The 13,182-nt window shown below is 36.4% G+C and overlaps 1 protein-coding gene across 1 annotated transcript in view; it reads left to right on the top strand.

Moving 5' to 3' along the window:
- LOC137248279 (uncharacterized) overlaps positions 1-4,530 on the top strand; it is a 34,995-nt gene extending 30,465 nt beyond the window's left edge. The window contains exon 3 of the mRNA XM_067779151.1: positions 4,214-4,530. Coding sequence (XP_067635252.1) covers positions 4,214-4,322 — 109 coding nt within the window. The 3' untranslated portion in view covers positions 4,323-4,530. The remainder of the gene's footprint in view (positions 1-4,213) is intronic.
- Positions 4,531-13,182: the final 8,652 nt, after the last annotated feature.

Raw genomic sequence — 13,182 nt, 5'->3', positions numbered from 1 at the left:
ATCACCTTGACATACATACATATTTATGCGTGTTGCCAGGTTAATGCAACATAAGAATGCATATATCTCTTGAAAAACACTCTTTCGTTAAAACCTTTAAACATTTCGTTAAAATTGGTATACAAGAGTTCTATTTTTCGGTAATGTTTGTTCTCTAAGCAGATTTGGTCTATCTGTCTCTATATGTATAAAGAAAGATGTATGTTTGTATGCGCTTATGGACTCCCAAACCTTTGTTTTTCATTAAAAAAAAAAAAAAAAAAAAAAAAATGGACGTACAAAGTTCCAACTGCTTTCTTGATTTGCCATTGGGTCGGAAGTAAAACATATGTTTTTCTAATATGTTATACAAACTTGATCAGAAATTACTCCACAAACTCTTGACAGTTGAATTCTTGATGTATTACTGATGTTACCAAATTACTATTTACCAAAATATGTCAGAGAATAGATGGGCTCCGTGGCAGACGGCCTAGTACCAGAATATGCTGTTCTGAAGCGTGCTGGATTCATATATTGCAAACAAAAATCCACAACTTTTAATCTTAGGGGTTATCAATATAAACAAGTAAGGAAGGTTAAGTTCGGGTGTAACCGAACATTACATACTCAGTTGAGAGCTATGGTGACAACATAAGGGAAAATAACCATGTAGGAAAATGAACCGAGGGAAACCCTGGAATGTGTTTGTATGACATGTGTATCAAATGAAAGGCATTAAAGAGTATTTTATGAAGGAGTGGGCCATAGTTCTATAGGTGGACGCCATTTAGGGATATCGCCATAAAGGTGGATCAGGGTTGACTCTAGAATTTGTTTGTACAATATGGATATCAAATGAAAGGTCTTAAAGAGTATTTTATGAGGGAGTGGGCCATAGTTCTATAGGTGGACGCTATTTAGGGATATAGCCATAAAGGTGGATCAGGGTTGACTCTAGAATGCGTTTGTACGATATGGGTATCAAATGAAAGATGTTAATGAGTATATTAAAAGGGATATATCCTTAGTTCCATAGGTGGACGCCGTTTCGAGATACCGCCATAAAGGTGGACCAGGGGTGACCCTAGAATTTGTTTGTACAATATGGGTATCAAAAGAAAGGTGTTAATGAGTATTTTAAAAGGGAGCAATCCTTAGTTCCATAGGTGGACGCCGTTTCGAGATATCGCCATAAAGGTGGACCAGGGGCGACCCTAGAATTTGTTTGTACGATATGCGTATCAAATTAAAGGTATTAAGGAGGGTTTTAAAAGGGAGTGGTGGTAGTTGTTTAGGTGGTCGCCTTTTCGGGATATCGCCATAAAGGTTGACCAGGGGTGACTCTAGAATGCGTTTGTACGATTTGGGTATCAAATGAAAGGTGCTAATGAGTATTTTAAAACGGAGTAATCCTTAGTTCCATAGGTGGACGCCGTTTCGAGATATCGCCATAAAGGTGGACCAGAGGTGACCCTAGAATTTGTTTGTACAATATGGGTATCAAAAGAAAGGTGTTAATGATTATTTTAAAAGGGAGTAATCCTTAGTTCCACAGGTAGACACCGTTTCGAGATATGGCCACAAAGGTGGACCAGGTGTGACCCTAGAATTTATTTGTACAATATTGGTATCAAAAGAAAGGTGTTAATGAGTATTTTAAAAGGGAGTGATGCTTAGTTCCATAGGTGGACGCCGTTTCGAGATATCGCCATAAAGGTGGACCAGGGGTGACCCTAGAATTTGTTTGTATAATATGGGTATCAAAAGAAAGGTGTTAATGAGTATTTTAAAAGGGAGTGATGCTTAGTTCCAGAGGTGGACACCGTTTCGAGATATCGCCATAAAGGTGTACCAGGTGTGACCCTAGAATTTGTTTGTACGATATGGGTATCAAATTAAAGGTATTAATGAGAGTTTTAAAAGGGAGTGGTGGTAGTTGTATATGTGAAGGCTTTTTCCAGATCGCGACCAAAATGTGGACCAGGGTGACCCAGAACATCATCTGTTGGATACCGCTAATTTATTTATATATGTAATACCTGCCAAGATTTTAAGGGTTTTTTATTTCGCCCTGCGGAACTTTTTCATTTTCTTCTACTTAATATGGTAGGTGTCACAACCATTTTATAAAGTTTTTTCTAAAGTTATATTTCGTGTCAATAAACCAATCCAATTACCTCACCATGTTTCATCCCTTTTTTCGTATTTGGTATAGAATTATGGCATTTTTTTCATTTTTCGTAATTTTCGATATCGAAAAAGTGGGCGTGGTCATTGTCGGATTTCGTTCATTTTTCATACCAAAATAAAGTGAGTTCAAGTAAGTACCTGAACTAAGTTCATTAAAGATATGTCGATTTTTGCTGAAGTTATCGTGTTAACGGCCATGCGGAAGGACAGACGAACGACAGTGTATAAAAACTGGGCGTGGCATCAACCGATTTCGCCCGTTTTCACAGAAAACAGTTATCATCATAAAGTCTATGCCCATACCAAATTTCAAAAGGATTGGTTAATTTTTGTTCGACTTATGGCGTTAAAAGTATTCTAGACAAATTAAATGAAAAAGGGCGGAGCCACGCCCATTTTGAAATTTTCTTTTATTTTTGTATTTTGTTGCACCATGTCATTACTGGAGTTGAATGTTGACATAATTTACTTTATACTGTAAAGATATTAAATTTTTTGTTAAAATTTTACTTAAAAAAAAATTTTTTTTTAAATGTAGGCGTTCTCCTTCTCCGATTTTGTTAATTTTTATTAGGCGTACATATAGTAATAGGAGTAACGTCCCTGCCAAATTTCATCATGATATCTTCAACGACTGACAAATTACAGCTTGCAAAATTTTAAATTACCTTCTTTTAAAAGTGGGCGGTGCCACGCCCATTGTCCAAAATTTTATTATTTTCCACTCTGCGTTATAAATTCAACTCATCTACCAAGTTTCGTCGCTTTATCTGTCTTTGGTAATGAATTATCGCACTTTTTCGGTTTTACGAAATTTTCGATATCGAAAAAGTGGGCGTGGTTATAGTCCGATATTGTTCATTTTAAATAGCGATCTGAGGTGAGTACTCAGGAACCCACATACCAAATTTCATCAAGATACCTCAAAATTTACTCAAGTTATCGTGTTAATGGCCATGCGGAAGGACAGACGGACGACTGTGTATAAAAACTGGGCGTGGCATCAACCGATTTCGCCCGTTTTTACAGAAAACAGTTAACATCATAAAATCTATGCCCCTACCAAATTTCAAAAGGATTGGTTAATTTTTGTTCGACTTATGGCGTTAAAAGTATCCTAGACAAATTAAATGAAAAAGGGCGGAGCCACGCCCATTTTGAAATTTTCTTTTATTTTTGTATTTTGTTGTACCATGTCATTACTGGAGTTGAATGTTGACATAATTTACTTATATACTGTAAAGATATTAAATTTTTTGTTAAAATTTTACTTAAAAAAAATTTTTTTTTAAAAGTGGGCGTGGTCTTTCTCCGATTTTGCTAATTTTTATTAGGCGTACATATAGTAATAGGAGTAACGTCCCTGCCAAATTTCATCATGATATCTTCAATGACTGAGAAATTACAGCTTGCAAAAATTTTAAATTACCTTCTTTTAAAAGTGGGCGGTGCCACGCCCATTGTCCAAAATTTTACTAGTTTTCTATTCTGCGTCATAAATTCAACTCATCTACCAAGTTTCGTCGCTTTATCTGTCTTTGGTAATGAATTATCGCACTTTTTCGGTTTTACGAAATTTTCGATATCGAAAAAGTGGGCGTGGTTATCGTCCGATATCGTTGATTTTAAATAGCGATCTGAGATAAGTGCTCAGGAACCTACATACCAAATTTCATCAAGTTACCTCAAAATTTACTCAAGTTATCGTGTTAACGGACGGACGGACGGACGGACGGACGGACGGACGGACGGACATGGCTCAATCAAATTGTTTTTCGATCCTGATTATTTTGATATATGGAAGTCTATATCTATCTCGATTCCTTTATATATGTACAACCAACCGTTATCCAATCAAACTTAATATACTCTGTGAGCTCTGCTCAACTGAGTATAAAAACAGGGTTATCAATATAAAATACAATCGGGTCGAGTACGACCTCAACCAACGTAGAATTATGAAGTTTTTTTTTAATTTAATACTAAAAAAAATTATATATTTCACATTACATTATATATTTCGAATTTAATCTCTTTCCAGCTTTCCCACATGTGAGTTCATTTATGACTACAAACTTTCCTGCTACTTATTTACATCACTGCCGGACTGTACTGCGGTAAAATGTACGCTTTTAAACTTTTTTACATAAAATTTAAAATAGTTGAACTATATAGATATAGATATTCATAGATTAATTAAAGACGTATGTATATGTATTATTAACAATTAAACGATTGTTTAACAAATATTACGTAAGGAATTTTTTGTAAATGTTTTAATTAGTTGTAAATTAAATGTTAATTTTATAAAATAAATTAAATTAAATACAACATGCGAAAAAAACATAAAAAAATAAAAAAAAACACTCTTATGCTAACAAATACATTATACTACATTGAAGAACAATACGGTTACAAATTTGAGCCTAAAATTTAAACCATTTTTCGGTTTGGGTAGAGCGGAAGACCGCACATAAATTTTTTTTTTTTAATAAAAAATAGACCCCCAGGCTTGGAACTTAGACCAAGTTCTCTACAAGAATAGGCATTAACGCTTTAAAATTTAAACACAGATTCGCGAAAACTGGCAGAGTCCAAACTTTTAATCTAGCTTGGCTATATCGCCATGGAGTATATCAGATTTTAGCTCAAACTTTTTATCATTTAGAGAGCGGTTTTTTTTGTCCATATTTCTAGCACCATGTCTCCTGAGCAACAAGAAATAATTACTTGGTTGATCCAATTCCTTAAAAACATTTTATGCTTAAGTTCGTTCCATATTCCGACTATACATATATACGTGGTTAGGTTAGGTTGAAGTGGCCGGTCCATGAGGACCTCACATAGACTGAATGAGTCCGTAGTGTTTCTAGAAGTTTGTTTTAACGACCAAACTGAAAAACCCAAAAAAAAAAAATAAAAAAAAAAAAATAATAAATAACTCCGTCCTCTTGGCAAATACTAGAAGCTTTCTAGTACTTAAGCCATTTGCTGCTTCTAGATTTGACAGCTGTCTCACTCCTATTAGCTGAAGTCTTAGCCTGACAAGATCGGGGCACGAGCACAAAACGTGCTCGATTATTTCCTCATCCAACCCGCACTTCCTATATCTTCTAGCACTGAACAAGCCTAATTTAAAGGCATGTGACGTCAAAAGGCAGTGTCCAGTCAGAATACTCGTCATGAGTCTACAGTCCTCTCTTTTTAATGATGGAAGCAACTTTGTTAGTCTAAGTTTGTAAGACCGACACATAATCTTCGATAGTTTACAGCCCCGCGCTTAAACCCACGCCTTTTCCGCTTGGTCGATCATATGCACCTCTTGCCTCCCTTAATCTTGCCCAGTCTAATTGGGACGTCTATTTTTCAGCTAGTTCATCTGCTTTTTCGTTCCCATCTATTCCCATATGCCTTGGTACCGAATATAGATGTATGCTTCTCCCTGTCCTTACACTCTAACACGCATTTAGATGATGTGCTATGCGAGATTAGTGCTGTAATTTATTTACGTGGTTAGCCGTTACTAAGGCTTTCAGTGAGTAATTTTCTTTCCATCCATTTAAAGTTCAATATATTTTGGGATAAAATAAAAATGAAAAAATATATATATATACAAGGCGCAATATACCTTCGAACAGATTTGGGTTGAGTTTCTCTTCCAATTTGCGTCGTGCTCTTTTTAATATTTTACAAATTGGCGGGACGGAAGCTACATGTTTTACGCCGACTCCGAACGGTATCTGCAGCGTAAATGAGTTGTTTCTTAATTTTTGATGTTGCTTTGTCCGCACCTTAATAAATATATATCTTATAAAGTGATGTTTGTGTGCGTTTTATTGGCGTCCAAAGTACACAACCAATCTTCACAACCTTTTCAAGGCACGCTCACGTGGTCACCCGAAAATTTTCAGGCTATATACAGTTTTTTGAAAAGTGGATGGTGTCATGTCCACAGCCAATAAAAATTTCATTTTGTCGTAAATCCTAGCCTATTTTCCTCAAACCATTGATAGCTGAGTATATAAATATTTTGGAAAAGTTGGCGGTGCCACGCCCACTTATATGTATATCTGTCATTCACATCGGTTTAGTCTCCGATGAGCGCTAGAGATGATCGCACAATGGCCCGGAGGTACAATATATGTTTTGCAAAGAAATGAATGTATAAGTATTTTTCCTATTATAAATTAAAACAAGTAAGAAAGGCTAAGTTCGGGTGTAACCGAACATTACATACTCAGCTGCCAAATTACAGCTGGCAAAACTTTTAAATTACTTTCTTTTAAAAGTGGACGGTGCACACGCCCTTTGTCCAACACTTTACTAACTTTCTGTTCTGCATCATAAGGTCAACCCACCTACCAAGTTTCATCGCTTTATACGTTTTTGGTAATGAATTATCGCACTTTTTCGGTTTTTCGAAATTTTCGATATCGCAAAAGTAGGCGTTTTCGTTCATTTTAAATAATGCTCTGAGAAGAGTGCCCAGGAACTTACATACCAAATTTCATTAAGATACCTCAAAAATTAATCAAGGACATGGCTAAATGAATTTCTTTTTTCGCCCAGATCATTTTGATTTATAGAAGTCTATATCTATCTCGATTAGGCTATGCCGTTATGGGATACCGTTATGCGAACAAAATTAATATACTCTGTGAGCTCTGCTCATCTGAGTATAATAAATGTGGCGTGTGTGTGTGTGACTTATGAGCGTCAGGGTAGAAGTACAACAAATAGTTAAAGGCCCTATATAAGGAGGTAAACAATATCTAATAAATAAATTCTATATATAAGGTTATTCAGGTGGAAGAGGTTGTGGGCTTGGGAGTGGAAACGCGTGTCTTAGGGGAAATGAGATTGCGATTGGAACAAATATTCAAATTCGCTATATGGGCGAATCTCTACGAGCTCCCAGTTTTACTAACCCAAAATTTTGGGAAACAAATATTCGGTTTTCAAATATTTTCAATCATCTTTCTGTGAGTTTTTATAGCTAAAAAACATTGCCAAAGTGGACGAGCTACAGCTTTTAATTTCTGTTCTTGATACTGAAACCTGCCACGGTTGTAATATTTTGACAATAAATTGCTCATTAAAAAAATCTAGTATGAGTCGCAAGATTTTCCGTAAAATTTTAAGGTTATGTCAGCAAACTTTGAAGATAAATGGTACAATAGACGGTACTTAACTTAAAACTACAAAGATACAAGTGCCACGGTTGTGACACAATTTTTTGATACGTAACGTTTTCCAGTTCTTCAGTGTTTAAAAATGGATATTAGTTATTTTAAGACTGCAAACATTAACATGGGAATATGCGGGGACATTTGCTGATCAAAATTCACACTCACATGTCACAAACCAGTTTACAATAAAGCAGTACCAACCTAACGATTTGAATAACATTTTTTACTCAAAAACTTATGGACACTTTTCAAAATCAAATTACAAAGCGAAAACAGAAATGTTATTATTAAAACAACATTTAGTATTGCAGATTAAGTCAAGTATTTAATACAATGACATTTTATTACTCGTTTAATTAAAGCTTAAAAAAGTTACCACCTAAAATGTTATGAAAAATGTGGTTGTGGACATGCCACGGTTGTGACATTTTTAGGGTATTATGAAATATAACTTCATAAAACTGATGACCAGTTAATAAAATTCAACCTGAAACTTTAAAAGAAACATAATTTTAACTCAATTACATAATTCAATTCATAAAAAATGCTTTAATATATTTCAAATTTCGAAAAGACACAAAACTGTAAGCTCGCGGAGAATCACCCATATATCTCCTTAATTATTTGAAGGACTATGCTATATTTGGTATATATCTAGATTATATAAATATATTCTATGTATAGAGTAATTTAGGTGGGAGAGGTACGACGCCGTGAAAGGGTTGATTCCATGTATAAGGTAATTTGGTGATAGAGGTAGAAATCGTAAAAGTGGGGGCATGAGTGAAAGTGTGAATGAAAGAAAAGTTTTATTACCAATGCCTCTTTGAAAAGGGTATCAAAATTTGGTATGTAGATTCCATATATGAAGTAATTTAGATGGGAGAGAGGTAGTAGAAGAGGAACTAATACTGGGAAAGGGAATGAGAGAGAGGGAAAAAAAGTATCGCTAGTTCGCGTCAGGAATTTGAGAATTGTTGCGTCCAAGTTATAAGTTACTTTTCGGTAACCCAGACAATGAAACTTTGAACATTGCTTGGGTTCTAATAAAATGCAATATAAAGTAATTCGGAATCGACATGAAAGGTAGTAGGTGCTGGTCTTCCAATTTGTAGGAAAAATTAGAAGGAGCACAACGCAAGTTGGAAGAGAAGCTCGGCCTAAAACCTCAACGGAAATTATTCGCGCTTACATCTATTTTTATACTCAGCTGAGCAGAGCTCACAGAGTATATTAATTTTGTTCGCATAACGGTAATACGTAACGGCATAAGCAAATCGAGATATATACATATATACTTCTATATGTCAAAATGATCTGGTCGAAAAAAGAAATTCATTTAGCCACGTCCAGCCGTCCGTCTGTCCGTAAACACGATAAATTGAGTAAATTTTGAGGTATCTTGATGAAATTTGGTATGTACTTTCCTGGGCCGTCATCTCAGATCGCTATTTAAAATGAAATCGGACTATAACCACGCCCACTTTTTCGATACCGAAAATTACGAAAAAGGAAAAAAATGCCATAATTTTATACCAAATATGAAAAAGGGATGAAACATGGTACATAATTGGATTGGTTTATTGACGCAAAATATAACTTCAGAAAAAACTTTGTAAAACGGGTGTGGCACCTACCATATTAAGTAGAAGAAAATGAAAAGGTAGTGCAGGGCGAAATCAAAAGCCCTTGGAATTTTGGCAGGAATACTGTTCGTGGTATTTTACATATATAAATAAATTAGCGGTACCCGACAGATGATTTTCTGGGTTACCCTGGTCCACATTTTGGTCGATATCTTGAAAACGCCTTCACATATACAACTAAGGGCCACTCCCTTTTAAAACCCCCATTAATACATTTAATTTGATACCCATATCGTACAAACATATTCTAGAGTCAACCCAGGTCCACCTTTATGGTGATATCTCGAAAAGGCGTCCACCTATAGAACTGAGGCCAACTCCCTTTTAAAATACTCTTTAATACCTTCTATCTTATTTTGTCTACAAAGCTCTCAGCTGAGTATGTAATATTCGGTTACACCCGAACTTAGCCTTCCTTACGTGTTTTTATTTATTTCTTTTTCTAGCTCTTACAGGTTCCTCTCTCTTTCCGAGCTAGTTATGATATTTATAATTAGGTTTTGTGACTGTGCGTCATGTAAGGGGGTAAAAACCTCGCCTCAACTCCGACAAGCCACAGCCGGGACCACCATACGTACCCACCAATCTTCTCGCCCATATTCTAGAAACTGCCAGATCAATTTAATGTTTTTCTGACAAAAGTAGTAGCCGTGACCAACGAAGAAGAAACACTGGCAGAAAATAGCTTAAACTGCAGCGGCGTCAACTTCTATATTGAAGGGAATAAGCTCGCATATCGGGAGAAGCAGGTGTCTATCTGGGTTTTGATTGGGTTTTTTCATTGTGGTCATTAAAGAAACTTCAGGTAACATTATGGACTCACATCACTCTCCACATATCGTGCTTATTGCTCTGCGATAGATGTGACGTATTTTCAAGCAATATTATGGCTTTTATGTATTGAAATTTAAACAAAAAATTGCTACTAACCCCTCAATGGCATAAACCCCATATTCAATGTCATTTCAATTGTCACTGATAATTTGTTTTTGTTTGTATTTTATTTTTTAATTATAAGTTCTAAAATGAAACCATTTCAGAGAATCAAAGAATACCTCACCCTTAGGTATACCATGTACTCTAGCTAATCGCGCTAGTTCCGAGCTAGCATAGAACTATCGCATTAAGATGCGGTACTAGTTCGTATTTTGTTCATTCGCAGAACTTTCAAATGACACTTTTACCAAAGAATAAGAATTTAAAACTAGTGTCAACTTGAAGAAAAAACACGTAAGGAAGTCTAAGTTCGGGTGAAACCGAACATTACATACCCAGGTGTACACTTGAAATGCTGTTGTTGTTTGTTTTGTGTGTTTAATAGTGTTATAGGGCTGCGCAATCATACTTTAACGAATTTACTTGCAAATCCTCTTATTTGCCCTTTTGCTAAGTTCGTATCACTAAACTGTTGAATAAATAAGTCCAATATTGAATATTGGAAAAATGGCCTTTATTAAAGTATTTCACAATAACACTTATACTTTCCAACTAGCTGGCTTAATAACCAAACTGATAGCTTAAATGAAACTGACTTTCAAAATAATACTGCTATTGCTCGCTAGATAGCGTCTTAATCGAAACTGCCCCTAGCGCCTCTACCGCTGATGCTTTTATACTCTGTGATTTCCTCGTGGCATCTTCTAGGCGCTTCCAGAATTTTACTTAGTTAGTTATAAATTTCTCAGCTACAACTACAGATGTATAATTTATCATTTGAGTAATACTTGCACAAATTATTGCCCTCTCTTGTGACAACTCAGATAAGATATATGCATGTGTTTTTGCATTGCCGCTCCGCTGCTCGTATACGTACATATGTGTAGACGCAATTATTGATTCATTTATGTAGATACATAATGATTGAATTATTGATGTGAATTCACGTCACTGCTCAGCATCGGCCCCTGCGTCCATGCCGTGATGTCATTTGAAAGACCAGTATTACTAGATGGAACGTGTTTCTGGAGCTGTTCACAGTTAATAACTACTTCAGCCTCTTCGCATCTTCCCAAAATAGCTCCTTTGGTCAAATTGAGTGGTGACTTGAACTCATTGAGTACTCTTACCGGAATACGTCCATCTTGTTTTGTCATAGCCAGGGTTTTTCCTACAAGTATGTTCATTTGCTTGCTGCTTCGACAATCCACAATTTGTTTGTCCACAATCTCTATCAACCTTTGCCCAGATGACTGCTTCGAATTTTGGTGGTATTTGCTGACTCTCTTCCACCAGCACTCGTTTACTGCTGTAGCCTCTGTCGTAGCCTAAATTAAGTGGCACATCCATGTTCTTATATCGCATCGCCTTGCTTTGCATATCGATCTTTATGCCTTGGTTGATTAAGAAGTCCACTCCAATTATAATTTCATCAACAATACCTGCCACTATAAAATTGTGTAGTACCGTGACGTTCCCAATTGCTGCTTCACATTCTACTTCTCCAATTACCTGGGTGTCCTCCCCCGTGGCTGTACGTAATCTTGCTCCAAGCAATGGTCTTATCTTTTTGTTGATTAAATCCGCTCGAATGATGGAATGAGATGCACCCGTATCTACAGTCAGTAACCGTTCCACTTCCACGCGATGAGCTTTGTACGCTGGCTTACTCAAAAGTGAGGCTGTTTCTTGAGTCAGCGCATACGATACCGTTTCATCAAATATTAGTTTTGGATTCACATATGTAGCCCGCTTCGTTTCCACATCTCATTTGCCATTTATGAATCTCTGGATTTTTACCCTTTCAGTGTATTCTGCGGGTGCGTCCGCATTTGCAAGATGAGCCAATCTTTCAATATCTGAAGCAAACTCCTGCAATGTCTCAATTGCTTTTTGGTAGCGGTTTTGCAACTCAATTTGGAATATCTGTTTTCTATGCTCGCTTCCATAGCGTCGTTCTACAGCAGCCATCAGTGCCTCATAACTGTTCCGTTCGTACTCTGGAATCGTCTGTAAGATTTCGGCAGGTGGTCCTTACAATGCTACGAAGAGTGCAGCAACTTTATCTTCAGCGTTCCAGTTGTTCACTGTTGCGGTCTTCTCAAATTGTAGCTTAAAGACCTCGAAAGGAACAGAACCGTCAATGGATGGTGTTTTTACCTTTGGATTACTCGCTGAAACTGCTGGACGATTTAGTTGTAACTGCTCGATACGTCCTCTCAAAGCATCCACCTCGGCCTCGATTTTATCCTGTCGACCACTGAAGCCTTCATTAAACTGGGTTAGTTTTTCTTCCATATGCGCTTCAAGTTTAGATGATATACAAACTTCCTGCTCTTCTAGTTGCGTGGAGATCTGAGATGATATCTGTGCTGAAATTTGTGCCGAGATTTCCGAAATACGCGTTTCTTGTGCTTCAATCTTTGATGTTATACGTGTCTCTTGGGATTCCATATGTGATAACATATACGTTTTCTGTTCTTCCAATTGACTCTCCATCTTGGATGTAATCTGTGTTGACATTTCTGACATACCCGTTTCTTGTGCTTTAATCTTCGATGTTATTTCTGACGACATTTCTGACATTTGCGACGACATTGATGTTACTGTCGATGTTTGTGCAGATATTGCAGCCAAAATCATGTTCAAGTCTGTGCTGGTAACTGTCTGCGATGTTTCGTTTTTCTCTTCAATTTTTGTTGTTGTTTCGTCGCCATCAAGATGAAAGACATATTCTTCCACGATAATTGCTTCTGCTTCCACGAGCTTCCAACTCATTTTCAGTTGCTGGATCCTTAAATTACTTAACTTCGCCATGTCCTCGTTGTGCTCTGCAACTTTGGAATTTATTCAACAATTCCTCTTCTGACACCAATTGTAACGAATTTAATTGCAAATCCTCTTATTTGCCCTTTTGCTAAGTTCGTATCACTAAACTACTGAATAAATAAGTCCAATATTGAATAATGGAAAAATGGCCTTTATTAAAGTAGTAACTAGCTGGCTTAATAACCAACCTGATAGCTTAAATGAAACTGACTTTCAAAATAATACTGCTATTGCTCGCTAGATAGCGTCTTAATCCAAACTGCCCCTAGCGCCTCTACCGCTGATGCTTTTATACTCTGTGATTTCTTCGTGGCATCTTCTAGGCGCTTCCAGAATTTTATTTAGTTAGTTATAAATTTCTCAGCAACAACTACAGATGTATAATTTATCATTTGAGTAATACTTGCACA

Source organism: Eurosta solidaginis, chromosome 4 (genome assembly GCF_040869045.1).
Source record: "Eurosta solidaginis isolate ZX-2024a chromosome 4, ASM4086904v1, whole genome shotgun sequence".
NCBI classification, from domain to species: Eukaryota; Metazoa; Arthropoda; class Insecta; order Diptera; family Tephritidae; genus Eurosta; species Eurosta solidaginis.
Note: the sequence above shows the minus strand (reverse complement) of the source record. Positions and strands in the feature narration are given on the sequence as shown.